The sequence below is a fragment of the Gasterosteus aculeatus genome, chromosome Y (assembly GCF_964276395.1).
Source record: "Gasterosteus aculeatus chromosome Y, fGasAcu3.hap1.1, whole genome shotgun sequence".
NCBI lineage: Eukaryota > Metazoa > Chordata > Actinopteri > Perciformes > Gasterosteidae > Gasterosteus > Gasterosteus aculeatus.
In genome coordinates this window covers 15,850,395-15,868,217 of record NC_135709.1, presented here as the reverse complement: position 1 = coordinate 15,868,217, position 17,823 = coordinate 15,850,395, and the positions used below count along the sequence as shown (strand labels likewise).

Genomic DNA, 17,823 nt, shown 5'->3' with positions numbered 1-17,823 from the left:
CGTGTAATTTGTCTGTAGAAATGGTGATTAGTCGTCTCGTGGTCTTGTGCTATCATTCCGCCTAGTGTCATGAGAGGATTGTGTTGGAACAAAGCCTCCTTGTGTCATTCGTATGTAGTTCCCTAAGGCCTAATATTTGGGATGAAGTGGACTATTCTTGCTGTTGATGCCATATCCTTATTTTCTGTTCGAAAATTCCCAGGGTACTTTTTTTATGGTGAAATAATCTAATAATCTGTTCTATTCGGGTTGTTTAGTAAAGCACCTATGAAATTCTCTTCCCATATCTTCCCCCAAAACAGATGGTAGCATTTCATCGGCTTACTTGCTGCTGTCTGACATTCACTCCTCCTACGGTTTCCCACCAATCTTCCCCCAATCTTGTAACAGCTGGATAAGAGAGCCACCAAACAGAAGGAATCAGATTAGGTCCCACAGAGGTTTTGATTAACTGTGTGCAGGGTCTTGAAGATAGCGCTGGTGTGTAGGTCAGTGTTGGAATGCTGAAAGCTTAAAACAGAAAAAAGTAATAAATGCTGAAATTGCAGAAATTCTAAAAGCTGAAATGAATTTAAAAAAATAGCTAACACAGACAGAAAGTATAGACAATACAGAAATGAAGAAAAAATAAAATGACTGGGAATACCGAAATGAGTAATAATGAATATTTCCAAAAATTGCTGTAAATACAGAAATTAAACATAATGGTTAAGGTACAGCTCATTGAGGCTTTTATTCTGAAATGATGGAATTGGCTGACGCACACACACATATTTCCCTCTGTGAACAGGCTTTGTGAATGATCATCAGGGTTGATGAGAGGCTTGCTCTCGTCCACATTATCTCACGCTCAAGTTTGTTCAACCATTGTTGACAGGATTTCCTCTAGTCTCCCCATTTTCCTCCACTACCAGCACTTCTCTATTCATTCGTCACTAGGGACCAACGGCTGCTGTAGAATGACCACCACATACTTTCACATCCTCCTTCTTGAGTAATATTACATTTAGCCCTTATTGTTGTTTCTTAGTAAGGCCCCTTTTTCCACTTAACTTAGGGCGTCCCCTTTTAAGTGGTATTAAAGGAACCACATGTAAGTAAACCAGAAGTGTGGTTCCCACAAACAGGTCGACCTGGTGTTGAGCGAGAGGAGCGAACCCGGCTGGGCAACGGCGCAAGACATTCCGGATGGCTGTACGGTCCTCTCCAATACTCACTGTGCAAACACGCCGGCGCTGCCGTCCCAGCACCCAAACGCAAGCAGGGCCTTTTTCTTTGTTGTTGTTGTGCAAAGTTCGGCCTTTTGAAGCGGCCCAGCGAATCTCCTGTTATGCTCCTGCAGCTCACTCAGCCTCAGACACAGCTGGGGTGTGATACATGACCAGGACACACTCCTGACACCCCACCCCTCCCCCCCCAGAGAGCCCTACATACGCGTGCAGCAGACTTGCCTTCGGTACCGTTTACAGAAAGTAGAAATGGGAAGTTGTAAGAAACACATGACTAATATGTACCAAGCCATTGCATGTTTCTTTTTTTTCTTTCAAAAGATCAGATTGAAATAGAAAGAGAACTGAGCACCATGTACTTATTCTCATTATGTCTCAACATCTGTGAAAACCCTCATGTTTAACTGGATGTTTGGAAAGTAAATGCTTTGTACGTATATGGGAATCTGGCGTTTTTTTCTGGTCGCAAGTGACTGCCGTGGTTGGGATGTTTGGGAAAAAGGACACGTTAGGTAACAGGAATGCAGAGGAGGGGCTATTAGTCGGCCTTCACCACAAGGATTCCCAACCGTAGGAGCGTCTGGTGAGACCGTGTGTCAGCCCTCACTTAATAAATATCATGGAGTTTTTTTTCCATTGCTGGATTTGTATCGGCTGACTAAGCAGCAGTCAGATGCTTAATTTAGGCTTCAGTCGTGCCCAGTTTGCAGATGTGTAACTGTCTTTTTTGTGCCTGGAACCTTGGTTAACTGGTTGTTGTTGTTGGATTTTTTTTTGTAGTTTTTACTTCTTTCAAAGCCACACCCCACTTAAATGAGACTCAGCTTAGTCATCTTTGTACAAACCCTCAAACACGATGAGGTGAATGTGAAGTGTATTTCACCTCTACAGACTGTCAGGGATGACACAGAATCTGTTTAAATAAGACTGATTGAAAGGGGCCTTCCTACGCGCTTAAGTGTGGGCCGTTCTGCTTTTTCTTATTGATTCAGTCTAGATCAGACTGGACAGTGTTCATGATCTTCTTTCTGTAACGACATTTATCTATTACAGAACATGTTAGATATTCACTCAAGAGCGGTTCATCTTTGCAGTGTGATTCAAAGTTGTCTCTCTAGAGACAGAAACTAGGACGGACATTGTTCTGAGATGGAAATGATGTCAGCCCGGGTAATCATTTGTTACTTCACGCTCTCTGTGTCACACTCTGTTTCTGTCTCTGTCTTGATTGCTCTATTTTTCATCATTCTATGTGTCAGGATTTCACTTCAACCCTTTTAAAACCCTTTTAATTCAGATATACGTACCTTACATTAGCTTTCTTATGTTGTAAGCCTGCTTGTTTCTTTATTGTGTTTAGATGAACTATAAACAAGTTTCACCATGGCAACAGCTAAAAGAGGAAATGACTTATATCTTTGTGGTAGAAAGTGTTGATCAGTCTGCGTGGGTTACGCCTGTCATCAGAAAGGAACATGTGTCTATCTGTGTTTGAAATCATAGCTTTGTGATTTCAACAAGCCGAGATGGCAATTTTCTAACACACACAAGCTGAAAATGAAAATGTTTTGAGCTTGTTTGAATCTTGGAATTAGCATTTAGCATAAAGCGCGATATTGCCTACGTTCGGCCTCACGCAGCTGGTAGCATGATGTAGAGTCTCCTTTTTTGTAACTCACCTAAAGAAATCTTGGAGTATCGGCCATCTCTGTAAATTTTGGATATTCTGTTTGTCCCATTATGCCAAACAGCTGTATTTTTCCTCATATAGGCTATTGAGCTGTAAATGATGTGACTTAAGTGCCATAAGGTTGCTCTGTGTAATAATTGGGGATGGATGGTTGTCATGGAAGTCAAAAAATGAAGGACAAGGAGTCGCATATTCTGTGTACAGATGCAGTACCGGTCAGTTGTGTCCAAACGTTTGACTGGTGCTCTGTGATGTCATCGGGGGGAGACGTGTTCAAAGACCTGAACAACTCCAGCCCCTCACCGGCAGTGGATTGTCAAACGAATGTTAGACAGATTGTTCTAAGAAACCTCAGACGAACAGGTTTTTCTCTATGAAACGCACGTGACGTCTTTCAGTCGTGGGGACGGGATCCCACTGACACGCGGGACAAAGATGGCGAGAGCGCGAAGGGAGCAGTGACAAGAAGAAAAAAAAAATTGAAAACGGAGTGAGAAGTGAACAAAAGACCAGATGGGCTCTCAGAAACAGTCAGGGAGATAAAAAGAGGAGGAGAGGGCGGGGAGGATAAGCAGCCAGAGAGAGAGAGAGAGGGAGATCAACTTCTTCTCAGCCATTAATAAATGTAGGGGACAGGAAGAGAGCGAGCTGGCGGGGCTGAGGCGGGAACAGGGAGGGGAGGTGGGGCGAGTGCGGAAGAGACAGAAGTGTGTGTGCTCACATGAGCCGCTCTTGCCCTTCTGCGCGTGTGCCACTAGTCTGTCTAGTCTCTCACACACACACACACACACACACACACACAAAAAAAACACACACCACAACCACCACCCGTCACCGCTAGCAGAAGGAAGACAGGACCACAGGAGAATTGTTGCACACCTTCACTAACCAGTGACTCACCCGGCCACCAACAGACCCTTTGACCAGGATGTGGACGCTTGTCTTGGGGGTCACCTTTGGATTATTGGCCTCCTCCGGGTCGGAAGATCTTCCAGGTGAGGGGACTGTGCTTTTTCCTCAATGGATGGCTCTTTGTTTAAGGATATTTAAATTGAGATATATATGTATATCATTTTTTTTTATTGTGTTTAAATTTTGCCCTGCTGGCCGGCTGGTACTTCTTTGTGTGTTACTCCATCTTCGTCCTTGTGGATGGAGGATGAGGGAACGATCGTGTGGAGAGGAGACATTGACAGAGACAGAGACTGTGCTCTGCCGCTGAGCAGATGAGTGGACGCCGGCTAGAGAGCTCGGTGCTGCGGCGGCACAGACGGGCTTACGTCTGGCAGTCTGAGAATCCTGACTGACACAAAGGAGACAGGCGCTCCGGGTCGCTCACACACATGCCGGGGAAACCGTCAGGATTTTGGTTGATTAATGTTTATTTTTCACAATCTTTTTAAGTAAAAGCAGAAATGGGGGCTTTTCAATTTTTTTTTGTTCCTATTCTTTGCTGAAATCTGCCGCCACGCTTAAATGCCTCATCGTCTGACACAAAGGATGTTCAGCAATTGCTCCAGATCCCCACCCCCCATCCCTAAGTCTCCCTCGGTTCTCTTTGTGTCTCACTCGTGCGTTTTCTGCGAAAGGTTTGGATTGGATTTGTTGCTCAAAGCAATATATCTATGGAGAGTAAACTGGTGGTGAATCTAACAGGTCGAGGATCGTCTGGCTCCTTCCCTGAGGAGGCGGCTGTGGAGGAGGAGGTGTTCACAAAGACTCCCCGTGGCACTGCGCCAAAGAACAATCAGCATCCAGCTGTATATTTGACCAGTATATAAAGGCAAATAAGAGACCGCCCAAACATCCTGTCGGTGCACAGTGTGTGGGATGAGGAGAGGGGGAGAATGGGGAAGCTTCCACTTCTTCCAGTGGAGCTAAAAGCTTTTGTTTTTGTTTGTGTACTTGTGTGTGTGTGTGTGTGGTGTCCAAATGAAAATGTTGAGAGTAGTTGGTGTTTGTGCTAGAGGGGCCCGGCGGTGGCCGTCCTGCTGCAGACATTTTACCTCGAACCTCGAACCTTTGTCCAAATCGCAGAATTAAGAGAAGAGGCTCATGGACTCGTGGCTGGCATGTAACCAAGATGAGTTATTTATGATGTCACCTGTCTGCTCACTTACAGTAGCTTTGAGCAGCCGTGATTCAAGTTTTGCAGAAAGAAATTGAATTTGAATGTAGACGGTTTCACAGTGGTTGATTAAAATTCATTTTATCCATTGAAATTCATACATAACTGTATGACCTCATCATGAGTGCGTCAGGAGTGTGATTAAAACACAATTTAGGATGGTTTAAATGTATTACTTAATCCAATAAAAAATCGGCCAAAGGTTGCTTGGCCAGATTTCTTTAAATAAGATGCTGTATTTAGAACTTTTCAAGATTACAACAGATCTGCTTAATGATGTTATGAGCCATTTTTCACCAGTACGGTGTGCGTTCCATGTGTTGAGTTTAATAAAGAGCCTGTAAAGCCCATTTGAAGATATTGTATATTCAAAGTGCATTGCTTAAAAACAACTCCATCTAACTCAGAAATGTTAGTTTGTTGGCGCCAGTATCTTCTATACACTTTACCAAAATTTTATCTGACGTGTGCGCTTAGTGCTCTCTCGTGTCTTTTGAGCTGATAACAGCCCTGCTTCCTCATGCAGTCAATCACTCTGTCTTTGAATATTCACACACAGACACACACACACACACACACACACACAACCGTACAAGCACACGCAGAAACTCATGTGCATGCATTAAGGCAAACCTGGACAAATGTGGCTGTATTTGCCTCGTTGGCGTCGCGACCAATCCTGCATGAGCACGCGTCATGTTTCAAGGTGAGGGGGCGGCCAGGGGACCTGTGCACATGGACCGGGCCCTGACAAAGAGGGCTTGTGCTTGTGCAGGTCTGAGCGCCATATCCTGCCACCTGAAACTCTCAGGCATGTGTTTGCCTTCTCTCGCAATGTACCCTTCTTGGCAAATAAACCACCCTGAAGCCGAATGGCCCTTCACCGATGTCTTATATAACCGCTTTAATTTCAGATTTCATTACCCAGTTATTTTGACACTTACTGAACTGGTCTTGAATTCCAGTTTTTGTCCATCAGTCTGAATGTTGTTAATCCTTTTAATTCATTTTTAAAACCATCATGTCAATTCCTATACTCACTGAGAATGAAACTGAAATTTTGACAGATGTTGGATCTTCACTATAACAAAAATAGTATGTTCACACATGATAGTGCTAACAAAATTTTTTCAAAAGGGTGTTTTACTACGTCCGGTTAAAGGCGTCTTTATCTTCAAGCATCCATCCATCCATCCATCCATTTTCAACCTCTTATCCGGGGTCGGGTCGCGGGGGCAACAGCTCCAGCAGGGGACCCCAAACTTCCCTTTTCCGGGCCACATCTACCAGCTCTGATTGGGGGATCCCAAGGCGTTCCCAGGCCAGTGCAGAGATATAATCTCTCCACCTAGTCCTGGGTCTTCCCCGGGGACTCTTCCCAGCTGGCCGTGCCTGAAACACCTCCCTAGGGAGGCGCCCAGGGGGGCATCCTCACCAGATGCCCAAACCACCTCAACTGGCTCCTTTCGACGCAAAGGAGCAGCGGCTCTACTCCGAGCTCCTCGCGAATGGCTGAGCTTCTCACCCTATCCCTAAGGGAGACGCCAGCCACTCTCCTGAGGAAACCCATTTCGGCCGCTTGTACCCGTGACCTAGTTCTTTTCGGTCATGACCCATCCTTCATGACCATAGGTGAGGGTAGGAACGAAGATTGACCGGTAGATCGAGAGCTTTGCCTTCCGGCTCAGCTCTCTTTTCGTCACAACGGTGCGGTAAAGCGAGTGCAATACCGCCCCCGCTGCTCCGATTCTCCGGCCAAACTCACACTCCATCTTCCCCTCACTCGTGAACAAGACCCCGAGGTACTTGAACTCCTTCACTTGGGGTAAGGACACATTCCCTACCTGGAGTAGGCAATCCATCGGTTTCCTGCTGAGAACCATGGCCTCAGATTTAGAGGTGCTAATCCTCATCCCGACCGCTTCACACTCGACTGCAAAACGCTCCAGTGAGAGTTGGAGGTCACAGACGGAAGATGCCATCAGGACCACATCATCTGCAAAAAGCAGCGATGAGATCCGCAGCCCCCCGAACTGTAGACCCTCCTCCCCCCGACTACGCCTCGATATCCTGTCCATGAAAACCAAAAACAAGATTGGTGACAAGGCGCAGCCCTGGCGAAGGCCAACCCCCACCGGAAACGCCTTTGACTTACTGCCGAGCACCCGAACACAGCTCTCGCTTTGGGCCTACAAGGATTGGATGGCCCCAAGCAAGGACCCCCTTACCCCGTTCTCCCGCAGCACCTCCCACAGTATCTCTCGGGGGACCCGGTCATACGCCTTCTCCAAGTCCACAAAACACATGTAGTCTGGATGAGCATACTCCCAAGCCCCCTCTATGATCCTGGAAAGAGTGAAGAGCTGGTCCCTTGTTCCACGACCAGGACGAAAACCGCATTGTTCCTCTTCAATCCTTGGTTCGACTATCGGCCGAACCCTCCTTTCCAGCACCTTAGAGTAGACTTTACCCGGGAGGCTGAGTAGTGTGATACCCCTGTAATAGGCACACACTCTCTGGTCCCCCTTTTTGAAGAGTGGTACCACCACCCCGGTCTGCCACTCTTTTGGCACTGTCCCAGACTTCCACGCAATGTTGAAGAGGCGTGTCATCCAAGACAACCCCCCAACACCCATTGCTTTTAGCATCTCTGGACGGATCTCATCAATCCCCGGGGCTTTGCCACTGCGGAGTTGTTTGACTACCTCAGTGACCTCCACCAGGCTAATTGACGATGATCCCTCCTCCGCCTCCAGCTCCGCCTCTACCAAAGAGGGCGTAGTAGTTGGGTTCAGGAGTTCCTCAAAGTGTTCCTTCCACCGCCCGATAACCTCCTCAGTCTCAGTCAACAGGGTCCCATCCTTACTGTACACAGCTTGGATGGTTCCCCGTTTCCCCCTCCTGAGGTGCCGGATGGTCTTCCAAAAGCACTTTTGTGCCGACCGAAAGTCCTTCTCCATAGTTACACCGAACTCCTTCCATACTCGCTGCTGCTCGCATCTTCAAGCATGACCATCTGAAAAGCAAGTTGGGGGTCGCGTTTCTTATCACGGATCATCTATTTGGATCCGTTCAAACCGTATGTTTAGTTTAGTGGCGAGCTTCATGACCAACGCCACTAGGAAGCAAATGAATATAAGCGAACCTGCCGGTTCTATTGAAATAAGATACTGCTTTCAAAGTGCAGACAGTGGCGGAAGGAGAGAAAGGGTGTGAAAGGATATGAAACATTTGAAAATTTAAAAAAATCAGATAGCGACTCCTTCTTGTGACCTTAAGGTGATGTTGGTTGGTAACTGTTGTGCCACCCGTCACTCCGCCCCATTGGACTTATGTTGTGACCATTAGAGGAGAAAAAAAACCACATACCTGCTGACAGAGCGACTCCACTCAAGTGTGATAATGCAGGACAGTGGGGCATTGTGGGAGTTATGGTCCCGCCCCAAACATGCTGATGAACCGCGGCTAAAATGATGTTACAGTAGTAGTGGGATCTCAGCTTCACAAAACACCATTTGTCCTAGCATGTAATCCCCGCGTGATGTTATCTGCCATGTCAGTGAGAACATTTTCAGCGACGTGTAGAGAAAGACAAGTAAAAGGCTGACAATTTATCTGACCACATTGTGTTCGACGTGCCACATCCTTTTGCCGGGGCTCTGCTGAGGAAATAATCAGCCAACGTTCAAGTGCAAGGGGGCATCTGCAAGATGCCTGTGTGTGTTTGAGCATCTGCATGCGGGGGGGGATTTGTACTTTATTGCTGGCACGGAAAAGACAAACAGAACGTGGAGCGAGAGCGGAAAATCCGGTATCCTTGGTTTCAAGCCTGCTTTAGGTGACAATGGAGCCTTTGGGTTCGCCAGTGCCTTGGCGTAGCAGGCTTTATGAACTTTATTTATAAAGTTCCCTCTGCATACTAATGCGCGCCTATGATTCATGTCAGCCGCCTTTTCAGCTCACTGATGGTGAGCCGGACTCCCTTTGATCCCTCCGGGCAGGTTTGGAGGGCCAGTAGTGCTGTTGTCTTGTTTCGGACCCTTTTTCTTCCAGGGGCTCTGTGGCATGTGGCAGCATGTGTTGAGGCAGCCTCAGTTTGTGTCTCTGTGTGTGCGTGCGTTTGTGTGTGCAGGAGAACAGAGAGAGGGAAGAAACTGAAAGAGCCACTAACAAGCAAAGCGCTTATCTTCCTGTTGGTGCTGGAGCCCTGTTTACTCATAACAGCAAGTGTAAAGTGTAAAAAGTTGAGGGGCCTGTTTAGAAGTCAGCTTTCTTCTCCTCAGGGGGAAAAACACAGCCGCAGTACAAAATAATGATTTTTTAAAAGCTTCACTTCCAAGTAGCCTCTGAAGGGGAAAACCAGATCAGTTTCCATTGACCTTTTAAAACTAATGAGTAATTTATTTTCAACGCGGTAGTCAATTCAGGATGTAGCCACGAATCAGTTGGTGGTTTAACAGTGTCCCTTCCTCTTTGCTGAGGCGTTATTTTTTTTTTATAAGAGAAAGAACATTTCTGACTATAATTTAGTTCAGTGCCCCTGAATGATTTCTTCAAGTCATTTGTCATCTTTATTTTCTGTTTTCCTCAAACTGTGAGACAGACTTCAGATTGGAAAACAGTGGAGCGCTACTAACTTATTCATTATGCTTTGTTGCTATAACCTGCTACACAAACACATGCGTATTTTCTTGTGCAAGTTTTTTTCATTCCTGGGTAATTTAGCGTTTCACATCCAGTGCATCCGTCAACATAATAGCACATTTGAACGATCACCAAAGATAGTGAGGCATTCAAAAGTACAAGTTCCTCTTCTGCACCACCAACTGAATTTGTTGAGCATCTTGTAGCACAAGATCTTCTTGAGTGCCGGTTTTCAGCACATACGTTTCCTTCTCAAGGGTTGATAACACATCAAAGGACTTTTTTTGGGGTTTGTACATATTGGAGATTAATTGCTCTGTTAAATAGCTTTCAGTTAACTTCAACAGGAATCCTTGTGAACTAAATAGTTTTTTCCAGGAAAGGGGGGGACAATGTAAAGATCGCGAGTCAGAGTCACAGGAAAATGTTTACAGATTACGGGGTGTGCGTTCCATCTTGTGGGACTCTTGCCAGGTGGTCGGTCTCTCTCTCGCTCTCCTTTTCAATGCAAATGATCATCTGCTCGTGTTGAAACGAGTGAATGTGTTTTCTAGAGAATAAGAAATTAACTTTTTTAATTGTGTTTAGTTGTTCTTGCCTGACCAGTACAATTCTCATCTCATCATGAAATATTGGAATCCGTCCAAGGCTGTAGTCCTCAGTCTGGCGTTCACTGGTACAGGCTGGAATCCTTTGGACGGAACATTTCAAGTGCTGCAGTAAACACAAGAACACAAGAAATGACGGACTCTGCAACACTGAACATGCTGCCTTTCCTTTCTCTTTCACTGCAGTGAATTCCCGCAGCTGCAGCTATGGCAGGGTGTTTCTGGTCCAGGGAGCAAGCCGCCACTCTCTGAACTTTGAGGCGGCTCGAAATGTGTGCGTCCAGCTGGAGAGCGTCTTGGCGAGTGAAGCACAAGTCAAGGAGGCCTATGATAAGAAGATGGAAACATGCAGGTGAAACCACAGTCCTTTGTTTAAGAGTCAACTTGTAAAAACAAGAAAGCCTGCTTGCTGAATACTAAGTACGTTGTGAAGTGCTGTAACACCTTAAAGAATTACAGGATATTGATGATGTTGCATTTATGGACCCCCATATTCTCAAGATCTTGCCATTAACGTAACTCTCTCACACCCTTAAACATTTAAACCTTTAGTTCAGTCTTAGAAAAGCCTTCTCGTAAACAGACATGTTTATTAAACACATAATAAACTACTTTAAATTAACTCCACCTGCAAGTGGATCACAGACTTCCTGTCTGACAGGAAGCAGCACGTGAAGCTGGGGAAACATGTCTCTGCCTCTCGGACCACCAGCACCAGTTCCCCCCAAGGCTGCGTTCTTTCCCCTCTGCTCTTCTCCCTGTACACCAACAGCTGCACCTCCAGTCACCAGTCCGTCAAGCTCCTGAGGTTTGCGGATGACACCACCCTCATTTGACTGATCTCTGGTGGGGATGAGTCAGCCTACAGGTGGGAGTCTGACCATCTGGTGTCGTGGTGCAGTCAGAACAACTTGGAGCTCAACGCTCTAAAGACAGTGGAGATGGTTGTGGATTTCCGGCGGAACAGAGCCCCACCCTCCCCCATCACCCTGTGTGACTCCCCCGTCACTATTGTGGATTTCTTCCGTTTCCTGGGCTCCATCATCACCCAGGACCTCAAGTGGGAGCTGAACATCAGCCCCATCACCAAGAAGGCTCAGCAGAGGTTGTTCTTCCTGTTGAGCTGAAGAAATTCAACCTGCCAAAGACGATGATGATCCACTTCTACACGGCCATCATGGAGTCCATCCTCTGCTCCTCCATCACCGTCTGGTACGCTGCAGCCACAGCCAAGGACAAGGGCAGGCTGCAGCGTGTCATCCGCTCTGCAGAGAGGGTGATCGGCTGCAATCTGCCGTCCCTGCAGGACTTGTTCGCTTCCAGGTCTCTGAAGCGAGCTAAAAAGATCGTGGCCGACCCCTCTCACCCCGGACAAAACCTGTTTGTGCCCCTTCCATCTGGCAGGAGGCTGAGGTCCATCAGGACTACGACCTCGCGCCACACCAACAGTTTCTTCCCGTCGGCAGTCAGGCTCATCAACAGAGCCCGGTCCCCCACTGCCTGACTATAACACTCCACCGGTCACTCCCCTTCACACTTTAACTGTAATTCATCACTTTGTCGTCACTCGTCACTTTGTTACTTGTTCGTTAGTGCACTTTATATTATTATTATTATATATATTTTTCTTTTTAACTTTTTTAATATTTAAAATTTTTAACTTTTTTCCCTTGTTTTATACTAACCCATAGCCTTATTCTACTAACCCATTGCATTAGCATTTCATTTTACTTTATTTTATTACTTTTGCAGTGCTGTCTTGTCTGTCTACTGTCGCGCACCAACCACCAAGACAAATTCCTTGTATGTTTGGCATATTTTGGTAATAAATGTTTCCTGATTCCTGAACTCAGTTTCCATTATGAGGCTTCATCTAGAGTTTTAAAGCCAATAAAAAATAACAATGTCTCATCAATATTGAATGTCTCAAAATGGGTCACTAACTGTGTCAAATATGTTTTCTAATAATGATAAAAAACACTATTGTTCTGTTATTTCAGAAACGGCTGGACCAACAATATGACCATTGCCATACTCAGACACTCACACCATGCAAACTGTGCACAGAACGAGACGGGCTTCTTTATTCAACAACAAAAACAAGACCTCTATGATGCATACTGCTTCGATGAACAGGGTGACTAAGTCCACAGGAAACAGTTACAATTAATATGTGCCGTTCACAATAAACTGACCCTTTTTGGTAACATCCACTTCCTGTTCCCCATCTTCCAGCTGAGCCAGAGAAGAACTGTACGAAAGAATTCGTACTAAAACCAGGTTAGTACAATACATGCAAACTCCCCCCAGAAAGGTTCTGGGCTGACGACCACACCAACGTGTCGCCCCGTTTATTGTACAAGATGTCAAATCAAAACATGTATGCATGCATTATATTTGGCATCCACCTGGGAATTCCACAGGAACAGATTTCCCTCTGGTTAAGTCAGCAGCTAACCTCTTATCTCCTAGAAATGTTACTTGAGGGCGGATATGCACCTAAATCATCTTTGGCTGAAGTAGAGGAAGGCAGCTGGGTGAGGATGCTTATTAAAACAGGGCTTTCACAACACTGTGGTTCCTCTTCCTCTTTTTTGAAAAGCGAGTAACTACGACCATGGCTGTCGTAGCAATTAACAAGGCCTCATTGCAGGTTCTCAAGTTGTGTGTTGTCCTACGGAGCAATATCGGAATTATAGATGGGGATTTGTGAATGCATAATGAAAAAAATGCAAAATGCACTTTCTTTAATTGCTCTCTGATTGTACTGTCTGACGAGACATTCCTCCGTAATTTTGCTTTAACGGTATAATAAGTATTATACTGTAACATTGTACAGGGGATTATCTGAGTATAATACAATGATAAACTCAACTCAACACACACTTTTGTGTGAATGTGCTTTACATTATTATTATATTGTTATAAAAAGAGTTGAAAAATGCAACTTTAAAGAGTTGAAATCCTAGAGGACAACGTTACCACTGTAGGCAGATGTCCAGATTGGCACCGCCATGGGTATGAAATGGTTAATGTTCATAGAAAACATATCAACAGTGTATGACGAAAAAAACATACATGAACCTCTTTATTCTCCAATCAGCTGAGCCCTCATCACAGCCAGAGGACCTAACAATAACAGGGCCAGGAAGCCAGGAAGAAATCACCTCAGCAGCCGAACCAGTGGATGTGTATGAAAAGTACACAGTCGGTCTAAACACAGAGACCCCGGAGACCTCGGAGACCCCGGCAGTGAAAGAAAACCCCTCTGGAGGGAGTGACAACAGCAGTATCGGGTTCACACTCACTATGTGGTACAACCAGACCACTGGCTCCGGGGCGATGCCTACCACCTCTGAGGAGGAGGAAGCCCCTCCGCGGGGTCCTGAGCCGGCTGAAACACAAACTCCTACTGACAATGATCAACCGAAACAAACCGTAACAATAGGTAAGAAAAACACGAGCAGAACCAACACATAACTTTTAAAAATGAAAGCGAAATTAGTTCAACAAAGTATTTGGGGAATACAACACGTGAGTTCAGATGCATTAGAAATTGGGTTCAGATGCATTAAAAATCTCTTGGTGCTTGTAACGTTCACAATTAACTCTAACGAGAGAATTAGTGCTGCTCTGCAGTAAACATTTCTGAAGAAGAGCACATCCCGGTAACAGATGCAACAGGTTGTAGGTGGACTGAAGTCACTTGAAGAACACATGACGCCCCCTTGTGTTAGGTTGAGCTGTAGAGTGGATTCATGACACAGGCTTCATTGATTGTGTTTCTTTATGTTGCGAGAATTAATCGGTCAGCACATTTCACGAACACATGAAATGCTCTAGAGTATGTATTTTTGTATTGTATTTCATATGTATTTCTTCAAAAAATACACTTTAAAACAAATTGTTTAGTCATAACGTAGCTCCCATGATGCTGCAGTCAGTCCATCAAAAAGACAGGAATATGCACTCTCGTTTTAAAGCAATATAACGGAAAATACAACTCTGTGATTGAGCCAAAAGCACAATATTCCATATTTTGTGTTTAGGAATGCTTTATGAATGCTTTTGATTTGTTTTGTTGACATGCAGTTCCACAACAACCACCTAAAGGCAAAGGACGTGTCCTGGCTCCGAGTGGTGTACCGGATCAACAGGGAGGCAGTTCAGCGAGTGAGTAACCACATTCCCCGATGAAGCCTATAGTGATGCAGTCAAATGTGATCATGTTGCGAAAAGTAAACTTTTTACTGAGTGAGCTTCAATATTGTCAACTCACGACTTGTTATTTCTCCTTCTAGACTGGCTCCTTATCATTGCAGTGATCGCGGCCGTCGCCGTTATTCTTCTCGTGTGTGCAGTCATTGTCATGAGAAAGAGGTATGAATTTGATTGCTGTTTTTTATTTTTCTTCACCCTGCACTAATTGAGCTATCATGTCAAATGGTTTTGACAGAAACATTGTCACCTGTGCACAGTATTTAATAGTATATTATCATACTGTATATATACTGTAATAACTAACTGTGTCTGAATGTTCTCTTCCAGCAAAACGCAGATCCTGAACATCACATCCAAAAACGGTGGCGAGGGAAATGGGGCCGCGGCATCCGCCTCCGGCTCCCACACCCAGGAGAGAGAGCAGGAAATGGTGACCCTCGTGAACAAGGAGAAGATCCAGGAGAACGGCAACACAGAGGAGTTTACCGTCATCACGCTGGAGGAGTCGCCAGAGAAAGAACAGCTGGCGTGAGAGAAACGAGTAGTAGGAGAGTCAGTGGGGATAGGCAGGGTGAGAGGGAGGAGATGGTCAGGAGATCGGACGGTTTGGGGCCCCAAACAACACACTGCGGTGAGAAACACCTCTAGTGGCCAGGCACCAGAGAAAGATTGTCTGACCGAGGTTTTGTTGTACTGGTTCTGCAGGGTCTTTAAACCCGACGTGTGCTTCATTGTGTTAGTCTGGAATGCCAGCTTAGCCAGGACCGAACGGCGGTCAAAGGGCATCAGGCGTGGTGCAGGGCGGTGCGTTGATGTGGCGAAAGGGGCGTGAATGTGTTTCGTGTCAGCTTGTATGCTTCGTTGATGATCATGCTGGGTTTTCAAGGGAGGGGTAATGGGGTTCTAATTTGGGAATAACATTGATGATGATGAAATCATTGTCTTCTTTACAATTGTTTTATCCTAAATGACAGATGATAAGACAATGATGAGAACTGGGTTATTATGTTTGAGATACTGGGCATAGAAAAAAATCATAATTTCGAGCAAAACAACCTTATTTTACATGTTTTACATGGCCGCTTTGTTTTGTTTGCTTATTGTTGTAACCGTGTGTATGTTTTTAGACATTTCCTGTGGACTGGAGTTTTACATTTTCAAGACGTTTGGGGATGTCATTGCCTTAATGTGTGCAGCTTTGAATCCCTTTTATCTTAGCTTCTGTATATAAAGTATACTGTATGTTTTTGGAAATGCCTTAGCAATAGCTGCCAGTGCTGTTTGTAGGTTGCTAGAAAGGGGCTTTTCATCCCTTTTAAAATGAAAGAATGTCATTGTGGAGGGTTATTTAATTAGAAGACAGTACTTCCAAAGTACATTTTGTAAATGTATTTATTTGTTTAGATTTTTTATCAATCACCTTGACGTATAGCATCCAAAACTGTGCACTTGATGCACCACTGAAGTCAGTTACTATGGTATACATTTGTATTGGGTTGGGAATAATGCGGAAATCCCAAATGTTAGGAAAGGTAGCATTATAAATATGACGTAAACATACTATATACACAATGTGTACATTGATTAAGGAAAAATTAAGTGAGGTATAGCCGCCCTGCTTTAGATGACAAACTACAGGGGGCCTATGACAATGTCTGTGAGTTTAACACATACCTATATAAAGGTTTCTTCACAGAGAACAGGGGTGTGACAATGTTGTCTCTGTGAGGAATTGTGTGACGAAAGAAGCTTGTGTGCTTGCCGAGGCCCCAATGTGCCAGTTGTTGTGCGTTTCCCACATGTAAACAAAAATAATGCAGTTTTTTTACTGTCCTCATTGGTGAGACACATCAAAGTCTCATCAATATCATTCCCTTTGGGACAGCTAAATATTTCTGGTTCAGCATGGACACGCAGACTTACATACAGCAATAGCAAAAATAACTACTTTTTTTTTTTCATTTTTGCTCTCATGATTCCTTTTGAGAAGTAGCAAATGTACTTGTCTAGGCAGGCTTTATCACAAATTAACAAAAGATGTCGCTGAAAAGATTTATAATAGGACTGCCAAAAATAAATGTGCAAACAAAAAGATTTTGTGTGCGCTCCCTAATTGTAATGTTTAAGACAAAAGGGAGTGAATGAATGACATGAGAGTGGGTACATTTTCCCACATGAGGAGCACGGTTTCCATGGCACCAAGGTCGTGTTGTGAGAATATGTTTAATCAAGATTGAGATGAAGACAGATATAAGATATAAATTTCATTCCTTAAAACAGTGTTGTTAAAAAGTGTTAAACATAGTCAAAGACTTTGTATGTCATACTATACTTTGACGTATCTCTTGTCAAATGATACCTGCACTCCACCTCATCTGTTCCCAGATCTAGAAAAGATGGTGAAAACCAAAGTGGAATGTAAAACAATGATCAAATACAGAGTCAGCAGGTTGGTGGTCAAATCAATTTATGTACTATACGGTTCAATGACTTTACCTTGAGGTCGTACGATCGCCTACTTTCCTGGTGATCACCGAGGAAAAAGTTCAATTGTGAATTACAACTTAGGAAAGTGAGTCTTGAGGCAACAGCCTACCAGAATGAATCAGAAGTCTAAAACATCTCTAGACAGTGAAAACGAGTTCACGCGTTTAAAGTACAGGTGCTGCAAAGAAACAGACGACGAAACCAGCGACCCGAAGGAGCTAAATTCACCTATTCTTCAACCATGGCAGGATGCTGCACACCACATCTGTGTCCAGCAGCTCAGCCTGATCTGCCTCTTCTCTGAACTTGTCTTCCAACTGTGAAGTATTGTAACCGGAGGATCGAGAGCACGACTCGGGAACCGAGGTCAAAGTCAAGGTTCCATGACAAACTCTACCATGATACCTTCAGGTGTATAAACATATTTAAAATAACATGATAAAATATTTTGACCATTTTTGATATTTGTGGTTGGATTAACATTAGAATTACATTACTCTGTCAATTTATTGGTTTACTTGTACTATGGCTTACTTACTCACTTACTTATGTACAAATGTACTTGTTGAAATAATATTTCACTTTGTATAATGTTAATTGTAGCATACTTTACGATAATATTGGCTATATATTGTGACATTTCTAATGACGCTAAATTATCCTATACCATAATACATTTTATAATGTATAATAAAGATATTTTTGGTATACTCCACTATGACTTTTTCTCAATTATTTCATGGCATACCATACAATGACATTAGGTGATTTGTGGTTGAAATCAAAGCATTTTTAAAGTATTAAGCTTATATTTCT

The 17,823-nt window shown here is 44.3% G+C and overlaps 1 protein-coding gene across 1 annotated transcript; it reads left to right on the top strand.

Annotated features, from left to right (window-relative positions):
- The first annotated feature begins 3,275 nt into the window (after positions 1 to 3,275).
- On the top strand, positions 3,276 to 17,722 carry LOC120812258 (uncharacterized). The gene is made up of 8 exons (XM_040168090.2): positions 3,276 to 3,914; positions 10,486 to 10,651; positions 12,300 to 12,436; positions 12,535 to 12,579; positions 13,403 to 13,747; positions 14,392 to 14,472; positions 14,601 to 14,679; positions 14,848 to 17,722. Exons 1-8 carry the CDS (start codon positions 3,848 to 3,850, stop codon positions 15,050 to 15,052), a joined length of 1,125 nt encoding a protein of 374 aa, XP_040024024.2. The 5' UTR covers positions 3,276 to 3,847; the 3' UTR covers positions 15,053 to 17,722.
- The last annotated feature ends 101 nt before the right edge of the window (positions 17,723 to 17,823 follow it).